General features: G+C 42.1%; 1 protein-coding gene across 7 annotated transcripts; it reads right to left on the bottom strand.

Annotated features, from left to right (window-relative positions):
* Positions 1 to 649: 649 nt before the first annotated feature.
* Positions 650 to 16,672, bottom strand: tbcela (tubulin folding cofactor E-like a). 7 transcript variants are annotated; one of them, XM_023961563.2, is made up of 11 exons: positions 16,576 to 16,672; positions 11,978 to 12,087; positions 11,827 to 11,887; positions 11,082 to 11,264; positions 10,672 to 10,811; positions 8,760 to 8,941; positions 8,425 to 8,681; positions 6,659 to 6,785; positions 6,424 to 6,540; positions 4,549 to 4,660; positions 650 to 3,882 (listed from the first exon to the last, which is right to left on the bottom strand). In XM_023961563.2, exons 4-11 carry the CDS (start codon positions 11,227 to 11,229, stop codon positions 3,676 to 3,678), a joined length of 1,290 nt encoding a protein of 429 aa, XP_023817331.1. In that variant the 5' UTR covers positions 11,230 to 11,264; positions 11,827 to 11,887; positions 11,978 to 12,087; positions 16,576 to 16,672; the 3' UTR covers positions 650 to 3,675. The 7 variants fall into 7 exon arrangements, with proteins under 7 accessions (XP_023817331.1, XP_023817330.1, XP_078785635.1 ...); XM_023961562.2 differs by having other exon boundaries at positions 11,082 to 11,301; positions 16,576 to 16,670; XM_078929509.1 differs by lacking the exon at positions 16,576 to 16,672 and adding an exon at positions 16,383 to 16,507.
* Between the last annotated feature and the right edge of the window lie 194 nt (positions 16,673 to 16,866).

The raw sequence follows: 16,866 nt of genomic DNA, 5'->3' as shown, positions 1-16,866 counted from the left end.
CGCATCGCCAAGGCAATGAACGTAAACACTGGAGAAGCATCCCGGAAGTGAAGAACTTTCTGCTCTACAATCATTATTATTCTGTTATTGTTCCGTTGTTTGCTGTCACAGAGGAGCCTCAGATGTTCTTGCCTACATCAAAGTCGTCAGTTTGGAAGGTTTCTGTCTTTTGCTCTTTACGTTCTGTGAAAACCGATGTGCAGCATTTCAGCCTCACTCCCCAAAACCAGTCTTGCAGTGAACTAGGTTCTGCCCAGATATTCATACTGAGAATTCAATTTGTCAGACTCATCAGGGCAGTTCCCTCCTGCCTAAATTCTCTGAGACCCGCCTCCGCGATTTTCATGTTTTCATATTGAATTCGAAAGGCCAAATGCATTTTTAAATTGCAAACCTGAATTGCTTATTGAATTGTCAATAAATAATTGAATCTGAATTTGAATTATTGGTGGAAAAAAACTTTCATATTCTGCTGTGAAAAGGATTGTTTTCACAAAATGCTTTTTACCTAAACATACACAAATCACAAACATGTTTCTCTGTCTTATTGTGGTTAATCTGCTCAGATTTTAGATTAGCTAAATGCACATTAGTAGCCTGGAGCCTTTAAATTTTTTTAGGGGGTTTCAAAATTATCAGACCAGACAGGTTTTCTTTTGTTAATTGTGAAATTTATTCTCAGTTTCTGTTCACAGGAGAGGTAAGTAGAGCGATGCTTTGTAGATGAAACTCTTCTGCTTCAATGTATGCTGAGACTGTGAACATTATCATTATTTCGCCGAGAAGTCCTGTCCTATACTAATTTGTGGTTAGCAGGAATACATTTAAAACTGGAGTAACATTCTGGTGCAAGGTTGACTAAACTTTAGAGAATGTGGAACAGCACAAATAAATTACCATTATTATAGTTTAAACACTTAGATAAAAAGTTGTTTACATTTAGGACAATTCTTTAAATGTGAAATTCTATTGGTGACAGGGGAGAAAACTATAATCTAATGCACATGACTGCTATAAAAAAGGTCTAAAGTATAAAAGGTGAAAATCACTGAAAAATCAGATGATATCTAAAGAATTCCTCTGACAAACAATGTGCTCTGAATAGAATCAGGAAAATTCCTGGAATAGATTGTCTTTCGGTCTCCTGCAAGTAGAAATCTGTAGTGGGCAGCTGTAGGTGGAAGCTGTCGTGTGCTGCCCTCAACAGTTGAAGTCCCTCATAAAAAAACAACTTTAATGAAAATCAGTTAATTTGCCAGGAAACTAAAGAGACAAGTCTGGACAAAAATGATGGCACCTCTGGAAGAGAATCGTGAGCTTTAAGACACGTTAGACTCGAAGTGAGTCTGCATCACAGGTGTCTTCAATTTGGGATAAGTGAGTCTGAGAGAATCTCCCAGAAGTTTGGTGTTCCTATGACTGCAGCTGTACAGATTATGCAGAAGGTTATGGTCCACAGGATTAAAGACAACTTCCCTGGACAAGGCTGAAAGAGGAAAACTGCAGAACCCCCCCCCCTCCCAGACAGATCATCTGGTAAATGGTAACCAAAGAGCCCAGGAAAACCCCCAAAGAGATTAAGTTACATCAGTGTCAGATAAGACAAAAAAAAGAAAAATACTTTAAGAGTAAATACAATAAAATAAAAGAAGAGACTAAAGCTAAATGTTCATACAATGAAGCACAGAAGAAAGTTCCTACAGTGAAACACGGAAGAGGCTCCATTATGGTCTGGGGCTGCTTTGCTTGGTCTGCCACAGTGTCTTAAAACTTTGCAGATTGCTTCAAAATGATCAAAGTTTTCTGGACTGAAATGTTCCGATTCATGTCAGAAAGTTCACAGATCAGAGATCTTCCAGCATAAATGGTTTAACGATTAATCGACTTACCCAACCAGATCGATCTGTCTGAGGCAAGTTGTTAATCGAATAGAATCAAATCGACCTATACCATTAGAAAACAAAAACTGATCCACCCATCATTACAGTCCAATGTGTGGAACCACTGACTTTTAAAAAGATATCATCATACCATACAATGTGGAGGAATGTTCTAATATTGTCCCGTTTGTATTATTTTGATGAGGAAAAACAAAATTGGGCTGAACTTTATGAAACTAAAATGTGAAAGAATTTCCCATCAATTCATGTTTCCTTGTTTGTTTGTTCACGTTTAATTTACACTTGATTATCTTGCAAGAAATACAGGGAATCTGGAAAACTTCAGCTGCACTCTTCAGTACACAGGTATTTCTCTCGGAGTCACACTGGTTGAATTTTTGGCTAAAGATGTCCTGGATCGATTTTACCTCAATGAATCGGTTCAAATCGGATCGTACAGAATAAACCAATAACGACTATGAATTGTATCGTCAACCACAAATTACGATATGAATAAAATCGTTGGTAAAATGAATTGTTCTATCCCTAAAAAACACCAATATTTAGCTGAGAGCAAACCATTATTGAAGTGACCTTTGAAGATTACAGTCTGTGTAGTTCAGTTTAGCAATTAGCTGTTGTTCATATTTAGCTGATTCTATCATTTTGTACAATAATTGGTTTGAAGCCCATTGAGACAATGTGATTTTAGGCAATATATAAAATAGAAATGAAGTGAATCTGGATAAGGAAACCCCCAAACCTGAAGTGGACCAAAGCATCTGCTGACAGGTGAAGAAGACTGACTGACCAACATTTATCTAGGTTGTCTGTGGTGATTTCTTCAAAATAATGAGCACAAAATATTTTGGGTCCCATCACTTTGGTCCAGGCTTGCCCCAGGAGTTTGTTAATCTGTTGAATCTACAGAAATGTCAGACTTTCAGTGGCTGATGTGCAGGAACATTTTACTTTGAAATTGATTGATTTATGGTGATCCCTGAAACCTGACGACATACAGCATCACACTTTAGCTAAACCTTCCCTTCAACAATTTTCCTTTTACTCATTCATTGTTTGCATATATTATGTCTATTTTTTCTATTCCGTTTATCTTCTATAATAAGACTATATGCCTGGTTTACAACATGTTAGATCCAACCATGACGCATTCGAAAGATTACACAGTATAGAGTGGCTGTTTGATCATTTATCTGTATATTGATTAAGTACACGATAAAGTTATGAACACAAAAAGGAGAAACTGTATAAATTAGAATTCTTCGTAGAATAAAATGCTTTACATTACTACAAGTTTTAGTTCATAGGGTGTTAGAGTTTTGCTCACTTTGCACCGCTAGATTAAAATTCCTCATTATTAAAGAAATTTCCTTTTTTTTCATAAATACGACTTAGCATTTCTAACTTTGGAAGTTAGCTACAACTGCATAAAATGCCTGTCAAGTGTTGCACCCACAGACAGCGTTTTGGGCTGTTTCCTCCATAGCCCCGCCCCTCAGGTAAAAGTGCAGGTGAGAGCGACATGTCCACCTGTCAACTCGTGGCTCTTACTATGAGCGTGTTGTGAAGCAGAGAGCTAACGTGAGCTTGCTCTGCTGCTTTCAGCTCATTCAGTGTAACACGTCTGCTTTCCTTTTTTTTCTTAAACAATGTTTTTCCCTTTTTTGGGGGAGGAGGGGGAACAGCATTGCTGCTCCAGTCATCACTTTTACTTGATAGCAGCTCAGAAATGAACACAAACAGGGCTGCTTCCTGCTCGCCTCAGAGCGGCTCTTCACTTGGTTTTAGGCACCACCAGGATCTCATCTCCATCTTGGATGCTGTAGGAGTGCAGTGCTCGAGTGTTGTACTTCATTTCCTCTGGACCAAAGGCGCTGTCCTTGTTGATGTAGTAAAGTCTCATGCTTTTGGTGGACAGCTGGACCACTTTGGTCAGTTGCTTCCGCAGCTCTGCTACCGTCTGGTCCAAGCGGATACTAAGCTGAGAGAAAAGACAAATCATTTATGTAAATGATTGCGCTAAAGTCTGTTTTCTGCTGCTTATCTTTCTATTAAACTCTTGCAGATGAGCTGCTAAGAACTCTGGGAGATTCATAAGCCTTCACATGTGGCTTCACTACACACATTCACACATTTTCAACAGATGAAAAGAATCAAAGGCAGCTGCAGATTTTTGTATTAACCTGTTATGTCCCCTGCTGGCTTTGACTATAAACTATCCCAGAGTCCAGGACATTGAAGGACTTAACCCCGGAAATCCCAAGAACAATTATCTTCTGGGCTTTTAAACTTAATTTTCCTTTTTTTGTGTGTTTGCTCGTTTTGTGTAGCGGCAATTAACAGGGACAGATCAAATAAGAGAATAAAAATAAAAATAATTAAACCAGTGACTGTGGCCTGTGGGTTTTCCAGGGTTAAATGTTCCTCTAATAATAATGCAGTCTCACGTTTTTGACATATTACCTAAAAGTAAAAGTACACAACCTTTATAAAGGATAAATGACAGTTTAAAGACCCACTCTGATGAAAGTTGATAAGGTTTTTGCTTAATGCTTACTTTAAATTCAGTTCTTTAACTTTTTTTTTAATGTAGGTCTTATTCTGTGCAAACTATTCTGAAGAGAATATTACAGGATGGCAAACTAACATGCTCTACTTTCTCCTCACAATGCACCTCCACCCGGGCTCTGCAGCGAGGCTTTAGGTTGATCTCAGCCAGCGGCTCCAACTTCCCGTACTTTGTAACGAGGGAATGGTATCTATGGAGGAAAAATGCAGAGTTTAGGTGAAGAAAAGCACCTGCATTTAAAAATATCCTGCTTTCCAAAGGGTTAGCTTAATTATCCACAAAAATGAAACGGCTAAAAACATCTGAAACAACAGGAAGAGCTCCTTAAATCAGGATACTTTTTATAGACAGATTTCTTCATCGACGTTTCAAAGGCATGTTTTTCCTAAACTGTAATCCTGATTATGTCTGAAAGGGAATTCTGTTGAATTTCTGTTCACTTGTCTAAAATGATCGTTGATACTCTTGTGGAATTTAGAGCTTTTCAGACGTGTCTTTGTGTCTGCTTTCTCTAAGGCAGGGGTCGGCAACCCACATGTGGCTCTTTCATCCATCTGTTGTGGCTCCCTGTGACTTTGGAAAATAATGAGTATTTTATGATAATTAAATTTTATTAGTGTGTTCATTTTTCATGGCATTTCAAAGGCGCTGATGGCTCCGTACGAAGCGCGAGCCACGTAAAAAGCAGCTTCGTAATGAGCTCGTATTTATCGGGCGAGACCTGCAGAGCTGATAGCAGGAGGAGACACGCGGGGCGGCTTCAATTAACACTCCGATCTTCTGCCGGGAACTTGACGTGCCGTGGGGCAGAGAGCAACTCGCTGATGACAGACTGAGTGTTCGCGCCAGCGTTGCCAGATAGAGTCACAGTTTTCCAGCCCAAAAGTCATCTGAAAACCGCCAGACCCAGCCAAAAACCGCCCAACACAGCTTTTGTTGATGTTTTTTCCGTACTGGACTGATAAAATAAAAGATTTTTCTAAATAAAAGATAGTTCTGACTAATAATAAAATGTGTACAATATTGAATATTTCTTCAGCGGGCCGCCTTCTTCCATTCATTTGCTTAACCCGCTCTATCCCCGCTATAACCTGCGTCCGGCTCTTTCATCCTTGTGCTGCGCAGGAGCGACCCGACTACTACCGTATTTTGCGCTCTCTGTGTAGGACACACTGAGGAGCGCGGGGGAAACAAATCTCAGCTGCAGAGGATATGAACAGGTGAACAGGTAGAGAGGAAAAGCAGGTAAAGAGGCGGAGGAGGGGCTTTGGCTTCAAACTCTGTCAGAGAGATGAAAACACGGGCGTCAGATTGAGACGCAGCTTTCCCTGCGGGAGTTGAAGCAGAGACCTTCCCTGGGATGATTTTATGAACTCAAACATGGAAACATGATTACCAAGTAGAACTCTTCAAAATAATAATCCTGATCTCTCCACATTCTCAGTTTCTACCATGCATTGATAAACACATCGCTCCATGCAGCGATCGGACCAGAACATTAGCTCCTCCCACACGCGGTATCATCCTTTAAAGAACATAATGTGCATTTGCAGCGGTGTATGCTTCAGACGATGTCCGATTGGCCAATCTACATGTCAATCAAGTCCCGTACTTCTCAGTGAGGACTTTGGTGGATTTTAAAGAAGTACTTTTTTTTTTTTTTAATATTTTCTGGCCCGCGACCTACACTCCTTGAAGATCGACGTAATGAGCACCTTTGAATAATATATACATGCATAATATAAATAATGATTTCAAAACGGGTTGTGGCTCCGGGTGCTTTCTTTTTTATTAGGGGCGGTCCCAAATGGCTCTTTGAGTAAAAAAGGTTGCCGACCCCTGCTCTAAGGCGTATAAGTTGTTGTGCATTAGAGTAGAGTGTGGCCTGTTGGGATGTAGGTTTGTTTTATTGATGGTTCTGTTAGAGAAAACACAGCATCAGCTGTCACAGACCTGTAAGGCAGGTCTCTCTCAGGGCAGTCCAAGTAGTAACGGATGAAGAACCTCTCTGCATCTTCCCGCTCACTGTCAGTCACAACGCTGCCATTCAGCATGGAAACGGAGGGAAGTCTGCACCATGACACGGACAGAAAAGGAGACACGCACGTTTAATCCAACGAACACAGCTCTGTGAAAGATGAAGAACACAGTGAAGGTCCACTCCAGCTCTGCGGCTGCTCTGACTCACCGTGCCACCATGAGGCTGCGACACTCTGCATTGGTGTATGCCTGCAGTAAAGGAATCCCCCGCAGCCGCACCTCCTCCAGCTTAGGGAAGAAGTTGAGCTTCTCAACATCTTCCCATCGGTTTAGACCTACCAAAGAAATGATGGTTAAGAACCGGACACAGACAGGAGGACTGACAGGAACATCCATGGAGCTGATCACTGGATGACCTTATAGTTCAGCTGAATGAGTTTGAGCCATAGAAACTGGTTCCTGTCACTGCTAGAGATCAGGAAGGTTACTTCCTTACCCCTGTGGTGCATTTAGGGCCTACAGAACAGAAACTCTTGACGCTAAGAAATCTAACTTGGAAATCTGTCTCTGTGATGGAAAAAGGATAAGCTCAGATCCACCAGTGTTCTTTCATACTTTAATATTGCAGTGAATTAACTGAAGGATGCCATGCGGCTGTCAGAAGTCAGAGCTCTGTCTCCCCATCGGCGGGAACCATCTCCAGAGTTATAAACACACTACATCTCCCAGCAACCCCAGCACACAGTGTCTGGATGCCATACACCTGACTCTCATGTGCAATCACATGATCACACTCGGCTCGACTGAGCCTCACTCAGTGTGAAGTATTGCTTGTGTGTTGATCTAGATCTGATCTTCTGATTCCCTGACCCTGTTGTATCTTTGACTCTGTTTTCTGCTGCCCGGCCCCGACTCTTGCCTGGATCCTGACTTCTGCTGTTTCTCCTTTGATGATCCTATGTTCCTTATTTATCCCTGCCTGCCTGACCCTGATTTCGCTTTGTTGGCTTTTAACTAAGCTAATAAACCTGGTGCAATTGGATGCAACCGTCTGACCGCTCTTCTGTCACAAGACGCAGAGCAGTCCGGGTAGTTGGGTGGTTTCCGCCGCTCCCGCCAATGACCAGAGGGGGAGACAGAGCACTGACTTCTGACAACGGCTGCATTAGTTCAGCCTTTATCCAGAATTCCGTGCTGTAGGTACGGGCTTGAATTCAGAAAGACCAGTGGAAATCAGCCTTTAGTCCCAACTGCCCTTGTGAGTGGAAACAGGCTGTCTCCAGGTGAAAAATGGTCAAACCTGTACATATCATGCAGGTGATCGCACAAAGTATCAAGGTTGTTAACCACTCAGTGAACCCATAGAGAAAAAAAATGTTCATACACATTTTTTTCCACAGGCACACTGTGGGCAACAAGTCATAGTGAACACTTAAGCACCGCATCACTCGTAGTCTTCCTTTAGCTTTAAGGATCCTTCACGATACACTTACTACAGGCATGCCAATGGTACGTTCCATTTTCACGAAATTCCTTGAGATGGCCATACGAGCCTCAAGGGAACTGAAAGACACACCTGCTACTCCACTCTATTACCCTCCATGGGCCCGGACAACCCCAAAACCCCCAGAACCCGTACAGGTCACCCTCCAATACGGGTGCATGTGACCAAGGCTCAAACCAAAGCTTTTTTTGTTGGCTTTAATATCCAAAGACTTAAAAAAAAATTGTTTTCATTGTTTGTCTAATAAAAATGATTAACAGTCAATATAGAAAAGACTGTTGTTCTTTAAAAACAGAAAAAACCTAAACCAAACAGAAATTCATAAATTTAACTTATTAAGATTCTATTCATTTAATGACCCTTTAAATCTAAAGTAATTGCTGCTATAAACCAGCAGCAAAGGAACCTTTCCCTCAGAAACGCATTACCTGACACAGGTAAACTCAGGAGATGGACTCAGATTTACTGACCTGAGTTGTGAAGATTAATGCTGCGGAGGTTGGGGAAGAGCCGCTGAAGGACGTCTTTGCTGTCCTGGATGGACGCCAAGTTATTGTTGGCCATGACCAGCGTCTCCAGGCTGGGAAACATGGAGCCGAACTTGCGGACTTCCGCCCAGTCGTGCAGTCTGTTGTCTGTGATGTGCAGGAGGCGCAGCGTGGGGCAGGCGGGGCTGGAGGTCCTCACACTGCTGTACTCATTAAGGCACAGAAACAACTCCTCCAGCCTACACAGCAGCAGCAGAACCAACAGTGAGGAAGGTTTGGTTTCTGAAACAGCAGTTTTGGGGTGAATCTTCTCTTACTCTGGGATCTGTTGAGTCAGCTGAAGCACAGCATCCCAGGAGATCTGAGTGTTGTTTAGGACCAGGCGGCGAACGCGCGAAAAGGCTTGAGCCACGTGAGGCTCCAGACGGGACTCGGCCAGCGGGTTGGAGCTCAAGTTAATGAACTCCAAGTTGGGAATATTTACAACAATTTTACTGATCTGAAAAAAGGAGAAGACGCATGGATTACTTTTTACAAAGCAAAACTGATCAATTCAAAGATGTAAAACAACAGGTCTTCCTTTAACAATCCCGAAAACCTTTTAAATAGGAAATTCTGATGAATAGAAATCGATTTTTAACATAAAATTAACTGAAGAAAGCTGTTAGTAATCTGCAGCTCATGCTGACATTCTGTCTCTCTAAAAAGCAACATGCTGGAGATAAACGCCATTTGTTAGCTCATGAAAGAAAATGCTTTAAACTTTTCTTTTCTAGGTCCTTCAGGTGAAAGACAACACACAAACATTAAATGTGTGAGTGAGTGTTAAGTGAGCAACACAGGAGATTTCTGACTCCAATGCTGAAGTCCTAATTCTTGTCTTTCTTTGTCCCCGATGTCCAGAAGTTTAATAATCATCTAGCATCCGTGTGAACAAAAAATGTGAAAAACAGCCAGGCAAGAAACTGCACTGAAGCTTAAAGAAAGATGGATGAGAAACTAGAAAAATGTAAAAAGTTTTTTACTTCCAAAAGTGATTTTCAGGAGAATTTTTAGTTGTTTCTTACTACCTGGTTGTGTTATGGCTGTGGCCAAATTATGTATTTTTTTACTCTATGTTTCGTGTGCTTAATTTTCTATATCAGAGTATGGGACATTGCTGTTTTGTGTGGATCTTTGTGTGTCTGTCTGTGTTGATTGTTTTCAGGTGTGATGTTAAAAGTCCCACTCAGACGATTTTTTGATCTATTGTGGAAATGTCTTTTAATTATAATTATCTTGTTTATAGCCAAAATCAAAAAAAAATTGTCGTCTTCTGCAGAGTTCATTGGAAATTCACCTCTAAAATTTGGGCGGGACTGTTGGCCCAGTGCAACCCCCCTCCCCCCCTGTTGCTAAGGGCTATTACCAGGGAACTTGTGGCCCGCCAGCATATTTTTTGCCTCACAATGACCTTTTTCAAACAACATTTTTTCGTCTGCTCTTAATTCGCAACAATTTTAATAAAGAAATACTCAGAAATGCAATTTCAAGCTTAATTTTCTGAAAATATGTCCTCCAATTTCAGAGAAATGCCACAAGAACATGTTAAAATAACCCAAAACACAATTTTCATGGGAGTGGGTCTTTAAACAGGCGTGCCTGTTGATTGGACCAGATGTGATGTAGGCAACCTTTAAATCATGTGGACCGTCAGTCCTGGGGAAGAGAGCTCAGCTCTAACACGTCTCAGGCTCTGCTGCACTTTGTGGCACCATTAAATAGTCCAGTTGTGTAGATTAGTGCAGTACATTGTGTAGTGTTGTTTTTTGGGTCTGTTCTGCTTACTTGTCTTTGTGCAAATTGTGTTAAAAGTAAGACTGAAGGGGTGACCTGCTGTTTTCTTTCTTCTGGTTTTCTTCTGACATATAAGGTAAATGTATGTTTGCCACTATTTCCTGCTTCCTTTTATTTTCAGGTTGGAGTATTTTTGTGGATATAAGTGTGTTTGGTTGTTATTTTGACCAAGGGTTGACCATTTTTGCTTCACCTCCTGAAGTTGTTGTTTATCATTAATGTAAATTCAAGTGCTTTTTTGCTATGAAGCATATTTTGGGGGATTTGATTGTGAAGTAAAACTACTTTGTGCGGGGATAACATACTTCTGAAAAAATTATAACCTTGTAGCCTTTTTGTTAATGATCTTGAAATGACCAGACACAGCCCACCAGGAAGCTGCAGAAACAGCACCTCATTCCAGTCCTGCAGCTTGTTGTGAGACAGGTCCACCTCCATGACATGGGAGCAGAAGGCAGCGATCTCCGCCTGATCTCCTGCTCTGCTGATGCCACAGCTGTGCAGCACCAGGATGCTGGGCAGGTTCAGGCGATCTGCGGTAACAGAGGAAAGGAGCAGACGACGATACGGGGCTGGAAATCCAACGTTTGTTTCAGTCACTCTAATCCCGACGGTGCTGGGAAAAGAATTTGCTCTACAGACATGGAGAGGGTAATTATTTCAGGGTGAGCAGCCCCTGCAACAACAAACTCCTGCAGGGGACTACCGGACTACCGGAGGATCGGATTCTGAGGGATTTCAGCAACAGAATCAGAGCTGAAGGTGACATCTCCTAAACAGGGTTGGATCTGTTGGGGGCTTACCTTTCATGGGGGAGCCCTGAACACCAGCAGTGGGAATCACCACCATGCCCATCCCAGGCCCTCTGCGGCACGGAAAGTTCTCCGGGCTGTACTTCTCATTGAGCGCCTCAACAAACGAACAGCCCCCATTGTCCCCTGGTGGCTCCATGGCTCTTTCTCATCAACGGGCACCTCGCCTCAGCTCTGAAGGAGAATGACTTTCAGTTCTGACAGGCTTTCACTGTTCATTCAAGACATACAAGCACACCATTTTATTAATATTATGGTCTGTCCTCATCTTTAAATCACTGCAGTACACTTCTAATCTAAAATTATATTTATAATACATACATAAAATGCATATTCTGTAACTATATTAAATTCATGTGTTAAAATGACAAGAAAACACCTATGAAAATAGACACTTTAACACTTAGTTTTTCTATAAGTCTAAAAACTACAAATATGAAGCTCACAAGAACCGCTTGGAGAACCTGCAGTTTAAGTTTTTTCCATTCTTCTTCATTCAACAGTATTAAAGGACAGCACAGAGGAACAGCAGAGAGAAAAGGGAAAATGATCCATTTAAACTTGCAGAAGCTAAAAAACTGTGTCTGTTTTGCACAATCATTTAGATTAATCGAGTAACCATCGTCCTATAAGTTCTCCTGAAAGGTTCCTTGTGTCTTTTAAGCTCTGCCTTCATTAGAAGGAACAGACTGGGTTCTGTCATCATGTTCAAAGGTAGAAGCAGAGATGATCCTACCTGAAATGAGCCCTGATGATGGGACAGCTCAGCACCTTCCTGTGTTCCTGTGCTGAAGGTCCTTCAGAAACACCATTTGTTTTGGATCACTGCGTTCAGGAGCAAAGTTCTGCTTGGTTTTCAGAACAAGGATAAAAGAACTGCTGCTGACCTCTGCTGCTGATGCAAAGGGCATCCAGGCAGGACAGGTCCCAGGGATGTGCTGCTCGTCTTTGGCCTGAAGTTTGACCTCACGCACGGGAGAGCATTCTCAGCGTGACCCTGGTGGAAAAAGGTCAGTTCAAACCATCCATTCATTTTTTCCCCCACTCATCTGGGACCAAGTCATGGTAGCAGCAGACTAAGCAAAGATACTCAGACTTCCTTCTCCCCAGCAACTTCCTCAAGGTCCTCTAGAACCAGGAAGTACCCTAACATTAGTCCTGTGCTCAGGTCTCTGCACTGTAGCTCAAAGAATAGACTTTTAAGCAGCTCTGCTTGTTTACAAGTCTCTCCATGGCCTTGCACCAAAGTACATCTCTGACATGCTAGCGCCATATGAACCATCTTGGACTCTGAGGACCTCAGGGACCTGCCTCCTGCAGGTGCCCAGAGTCAGGACTAAACATGGGGAATCAACATTTCAATCTTATGCAGCTAAAAGCTGGAACAGTCTCCCTGAGGTTGTGAGACAGGCCTGTACTGTGTTAATGTCCAAATCTAGACTCAAAACATTCCTATTTAGCCGTGCATCTAACTGAAGGGTCCCTATTGGCATCTCTTTTCAGTTTCTTTACCCTTTCCTTTCTTTTAAAGTTAATTTTATAATGATTATGTATGTTTTTAATCTTTGCACTGTTATGTATTGTGATTTTAATGCACTTTCCTGTTTTGTGAAGCACTTTGAATCACTTTCTGTACGAATTGTGTTATACAAAAAAAATTTGCCCTGCCTTGGCTGTGGGGAGAAGCATGAGGTGTTCCCAGGCCAGCCGAGCCGTAGTTTTCTACAGAACACCTCCCCAGGGAGGCATCCAGGAGGCATCTGGACCAGAAGCTCGAACCACTTCTGGATGTGGAGTAGCACCAGCTCTACACTGAGCTCTCTCCAGGACACAAAGGTCCCCCTAACTCTACATTTACACCGCCTTTGGCGCCACGTTCAAGCTACTGTTTTCAATAAAAAGTCTAAGCAAATGTGTGTACATGTAAATTTCGGGCTTCTAAGTTTGAAAGTCTTGCATTCACGTGTCGCTCCGCACATCTTTAAGACCCTTTTTTGGGCTCTATGTGCAAAACATGCGGCCACTGAGCGCATGTTGAAAGTTAAACCAGTTGAACTTTGACCATTTAGCGCAGGGGTCGGCAACCCATGGCTCCGGAGCCACATGTGGCTCTTTCATCCATCTGTTGTGGCTCCCTGTGACTTTGGAAAATAATGACTATTTTATAATAATTAAATTTTATTTTAGTTTTTTCATTTTTCATGGCATTTCAAAGGCGCTGATGGCTCCATACGAAGCGCGAGCCACGTAAAAAACAGCTTCCTAAATGAGCTCGTATTTATCGGGCGAGACCTGCAGAGCTGATAGCAGGAGGAGACACGCGGGGCGGCTTCAATAAACACTCCGATCTTCTGCCGGGAACTTGACGTACCGCGGGGCAGAGACTGATGACAGCCTCAGAGTTCGCGCTAGCGTTGTCAGATAGAGTCACAGGTTTCCAGCCGAAAACTCATCTGAAAACCGCCAGACCCAGCCAAAAACCGCCCAAAACAGCTTTTGTTAATGTTTTTTTTTCCGTACTGGACTGATAAAATAAAAGATTTTTCTAAATAAAAGATAGTTCAGACTGATAATAAAATTTGTACAATATTGAATATTTCTTCAGCGGGCCGCCTTCTTCCATTCATTTGCTTAACCCGCTCTATCCCCGCTATAACCTGCGTCCGGCTCTTTCATCCTTGTGCTGCGCTGGAGCGACCCGACTATCGTATTTTGCGCTCTCTGTGTAGGACACACTGAGGAGCGCGGGGAAACCAACTCTCATCTGCAGAGGATGTGAACAGGTGAACAGGTAGAGAGTAAAAGCAGGTGGAGAGGCGGAGAAGGGGTTTTAGCTTCAGACTCTGTCAGAGAGATGGAAACACGGGCGTCAGATTGAGATGCAGCTTTCACTGCGGGAGTTGAAGCAGAGAATTTCCCTGGGATGATTTTATGAACTCAAACATGGAAACATGATTACCAAGTAGAACTCTTCAAAATAATAATCCTGATCTCTCCACATTCTCCGTGTCTACCATGCATTGATAAACACATCGCTCCATGCAGCGATCAGACCAGTACCAGTAGCTCCTCCCACACGCGGCCGCAGTATCATCCTTTAAAGCAGTGTTTTTCAACCAGTGTGCCGCGGCACACTAGTGTGCCGTGGGAGATGGTCAAATGTGCCGTGGAAAATTGCCCTCATTAACTGATCTAAAAACATTTCCCATCTCCAGGATTTCAGCTCTGTGTTCATCCAAACAGGCCCTGATAAAACACTGAGGAGTTAGGAATATAAAAGATCGTAAAATACGTTTTCTTTGCGTTTATTTTATTTTATCAAAGACATTTTGATAATGACCGTACTGCGATTCAGCTGCAGCTCCGGCTGTATTTGGGAAAAGTCCCGTCCCTTTAACTGTCTCCACCAATCATTCTTGAAGGCTTAATCACATGTCATCAGTCTGACCAATCAGAAGTGGTTAAAGTCTTCACTTCCTTGTCCCGATTTAGCCCGTAAAGTCGCTCAGTTCTAACAAAAATACCAGCTAAAGCTCTTTTGCGCTGTAGCTTTCCACAGAATCCGGTATCAGACCGTGGAACAAGTGAACAAAACAATGAAGCTCCGAAAACCGATCTCCGGCCGTTTTATGCACTACATCTCCCATGATGCATTGGGTTGTGAGAGTGACAGGGCACAAGGAGATCTGTCGTTAGACGTCTTGAAACCAACGAACACACATCAAACTTTTTTTAAATCTTCTAACTTAACTTTTATTGAATCTTTTAGAAAAAAACAGCTGCAGCTTTCTTCCAGCTTTTTCTGACACAATTATCTCAAAAATGCATGTGAGATTGTGGAGGGGCTGTAGATCAATACAGACTATGAGTTTCTCCTTCTTTTTTTAAATTTCTGGATGCTGGTGTGCCGCGGGATTTTTTTTAAGGTTAAAGTGTGCCGTGGCTCAGAAAAGGTTGAAAAACACTGCTTTAAAGAACATAATGTGCATTTGCAGCGATGCATGCTTGTTCAGACGATGTCCGATTGGCCAATCTACATGTCAATCAAGTCCCGTACTTCTCAGTGACGACTTTGGTGGATTTTAAAGAAGTACTTTTTAAAAAAAAATCTTTTCTGGCCCGCGATCTACACTCATGTCATTGAAGATCCACCGGTAGATCGCGATCGACGTAATGAGCACCTTTGAATAATATATACATGCATAATATATATAATGATATCAAAACGGGTTGTGGCTCCGGGTGCTTTCTTTTTTATTAGGGGCGGTCCCAAATGGCTCTTTGAGTAAAAAAGGTTGCCGACCCCTGATTTAGCATCTTGGATTTGGTAGTGATGTATAGATGGCATTCCCATTACTTCATGGAAGTGCCAACTGTTTGAAACTTGATCAAGAAAGAAGAAATGAAAAATTATGCTCTGTGCCCAGTCCGAATTACATGACATCAAGTCTTTCATTTATCAGAATAGAGCTGTGAAAGAAAAACCCTGGAACAAGATTAACAAAATTTATACAGCTTCGGAGTTTTGCACCAAGCATCTTTCAACTGTAGGGGGTGTACATGCGCTAGTAAACAGTAGAAAAAGAAAAGAAGAAGAAGCCCCTCCCTGCTTGACCAATGTAAACACTATGGGCAAAACTTAAGTTCAAGAATGTGTGTTTAGCCTGTTCAAGAATGCCTGTCACAGTGTGTACGTAGCTTAAAAGACAGAGCGGAGGAAACTCATTTCATCTGCTTGTATTCAGGTGATATGGGATCACTCCACCATTGGCTCACCACCTGCTGGAGGGTTCAAAGGGGCCAGTGCATATGCCCTAGTGGCCCCAGACCCCAATCATGGACCCAGGCTTTTGCGACTTGATCAAAAACCGCCAGTAACATCTGTTAAGAAGGAAGGAAAGCAAACAAAACCATGGTTCTATCTGCAGTAAACCTTCCAATGGACAGAAATCAACAACCTTATGACCCAAATGAACTAATGAGACTTCATCATAAACACCAGCGACTTCAGTGATGATCATAGAAACCAACCAACTTCTCAGTTTTAGATTCATATTTTTAAGAAGAATCCAGAATATCGTCTGAGGGAAAAAAGAAAGCAAATGGTTTCTCTGCTTGATCCCTGCTACAAGGCAGCAAATGACCTGGGTTTGGTTTATGTCATTCCTGCCAGAAATGGTAGATTCAATTAAAAAAAAAAAAACCTTAAAAACCTATTTGTTAAAAAGCTGTCAGGTTTATATAATTGTTAAGATATCAAATAAACCAAATCCAGATTGTAGTTTACTTCACCATGAGACAGACAGAGGAACACCTCTGCGGGCTCCCAGAGCTTCACGGTCAGCTGCTCAAAGTCCGGTTAGCCGCGCGGCGGAGCCCGTGAATGACAGGAAACAGCGATGATCGCGTGGAAACATCCGCGTGACTAAAATGCTTCCACACGAACGCAAACACGAGCACGGCGGGAGACAGCCGCGACACTAACCTGGATAATCCACCGTGGAGCGTCCTTGTTGATGAAAACAAACCAGCTGTCATCAGGTCTTCCCAGCATTCCGGAAGTGACGTAGCTCCTCTTCGTTTAATTTATTTGATCATGGACTGTGCAAGCCTGAAATCAAACTACTGTGTTCCCAAGAAGATTCCTGTCGTTCTTGAGCGAAATTTTATTTTTTGTATTAATAATAATAATAATAATATTGAACTCTTATGATGATTTGAAAATCAATAAAAATGGTAGAATTCCTTTTTTGCATTTGTATTTTTCTTTTTCTTT

This window comes from Oryzias latipes, chromosome 13 (genome assembly GCF_053564925.1).
Source record: "Oryzias latipes strain Hd-rR chromosome 13, Olatipes_Hd-rR_3.1".
Classification (NCBI taxonomy): domain Eukaryota; kingdom Metazoa; phylum Chordata; class Actinopteri; order Beloniformes; family Adrianichthyidae; genus Oryzias; species Oryzias latipes.
This window is presented reverse-complemented; position numbering and strand designations above follow the sequence as displayed.

Bases quoted from the DNA above. Each gene is read 5' to 3' on its own strand.
- tbcela (XM_023961563.2), bottom strand. From the start codon at position 11,229: ATGGAGCCACCAGGGGACAATGGGGGCTGTTCGTTTGTTGAGGCGCTC. The intron at 8,682-8,759 runs GTAAGAGAAGAT...GCTGCTGTGTAG, and splicing joins CTGACTCAACAGATCCCAGA to GCTGGAGGAGTTGTTTCTGT. The intron at 4,661-6,423 runs GTCTGTGACAGC...TTTCCTCCATAG, and splicing joins GAGAGAGACCTGCCTTACAG to ATACCATTCCCTCGTTACAA.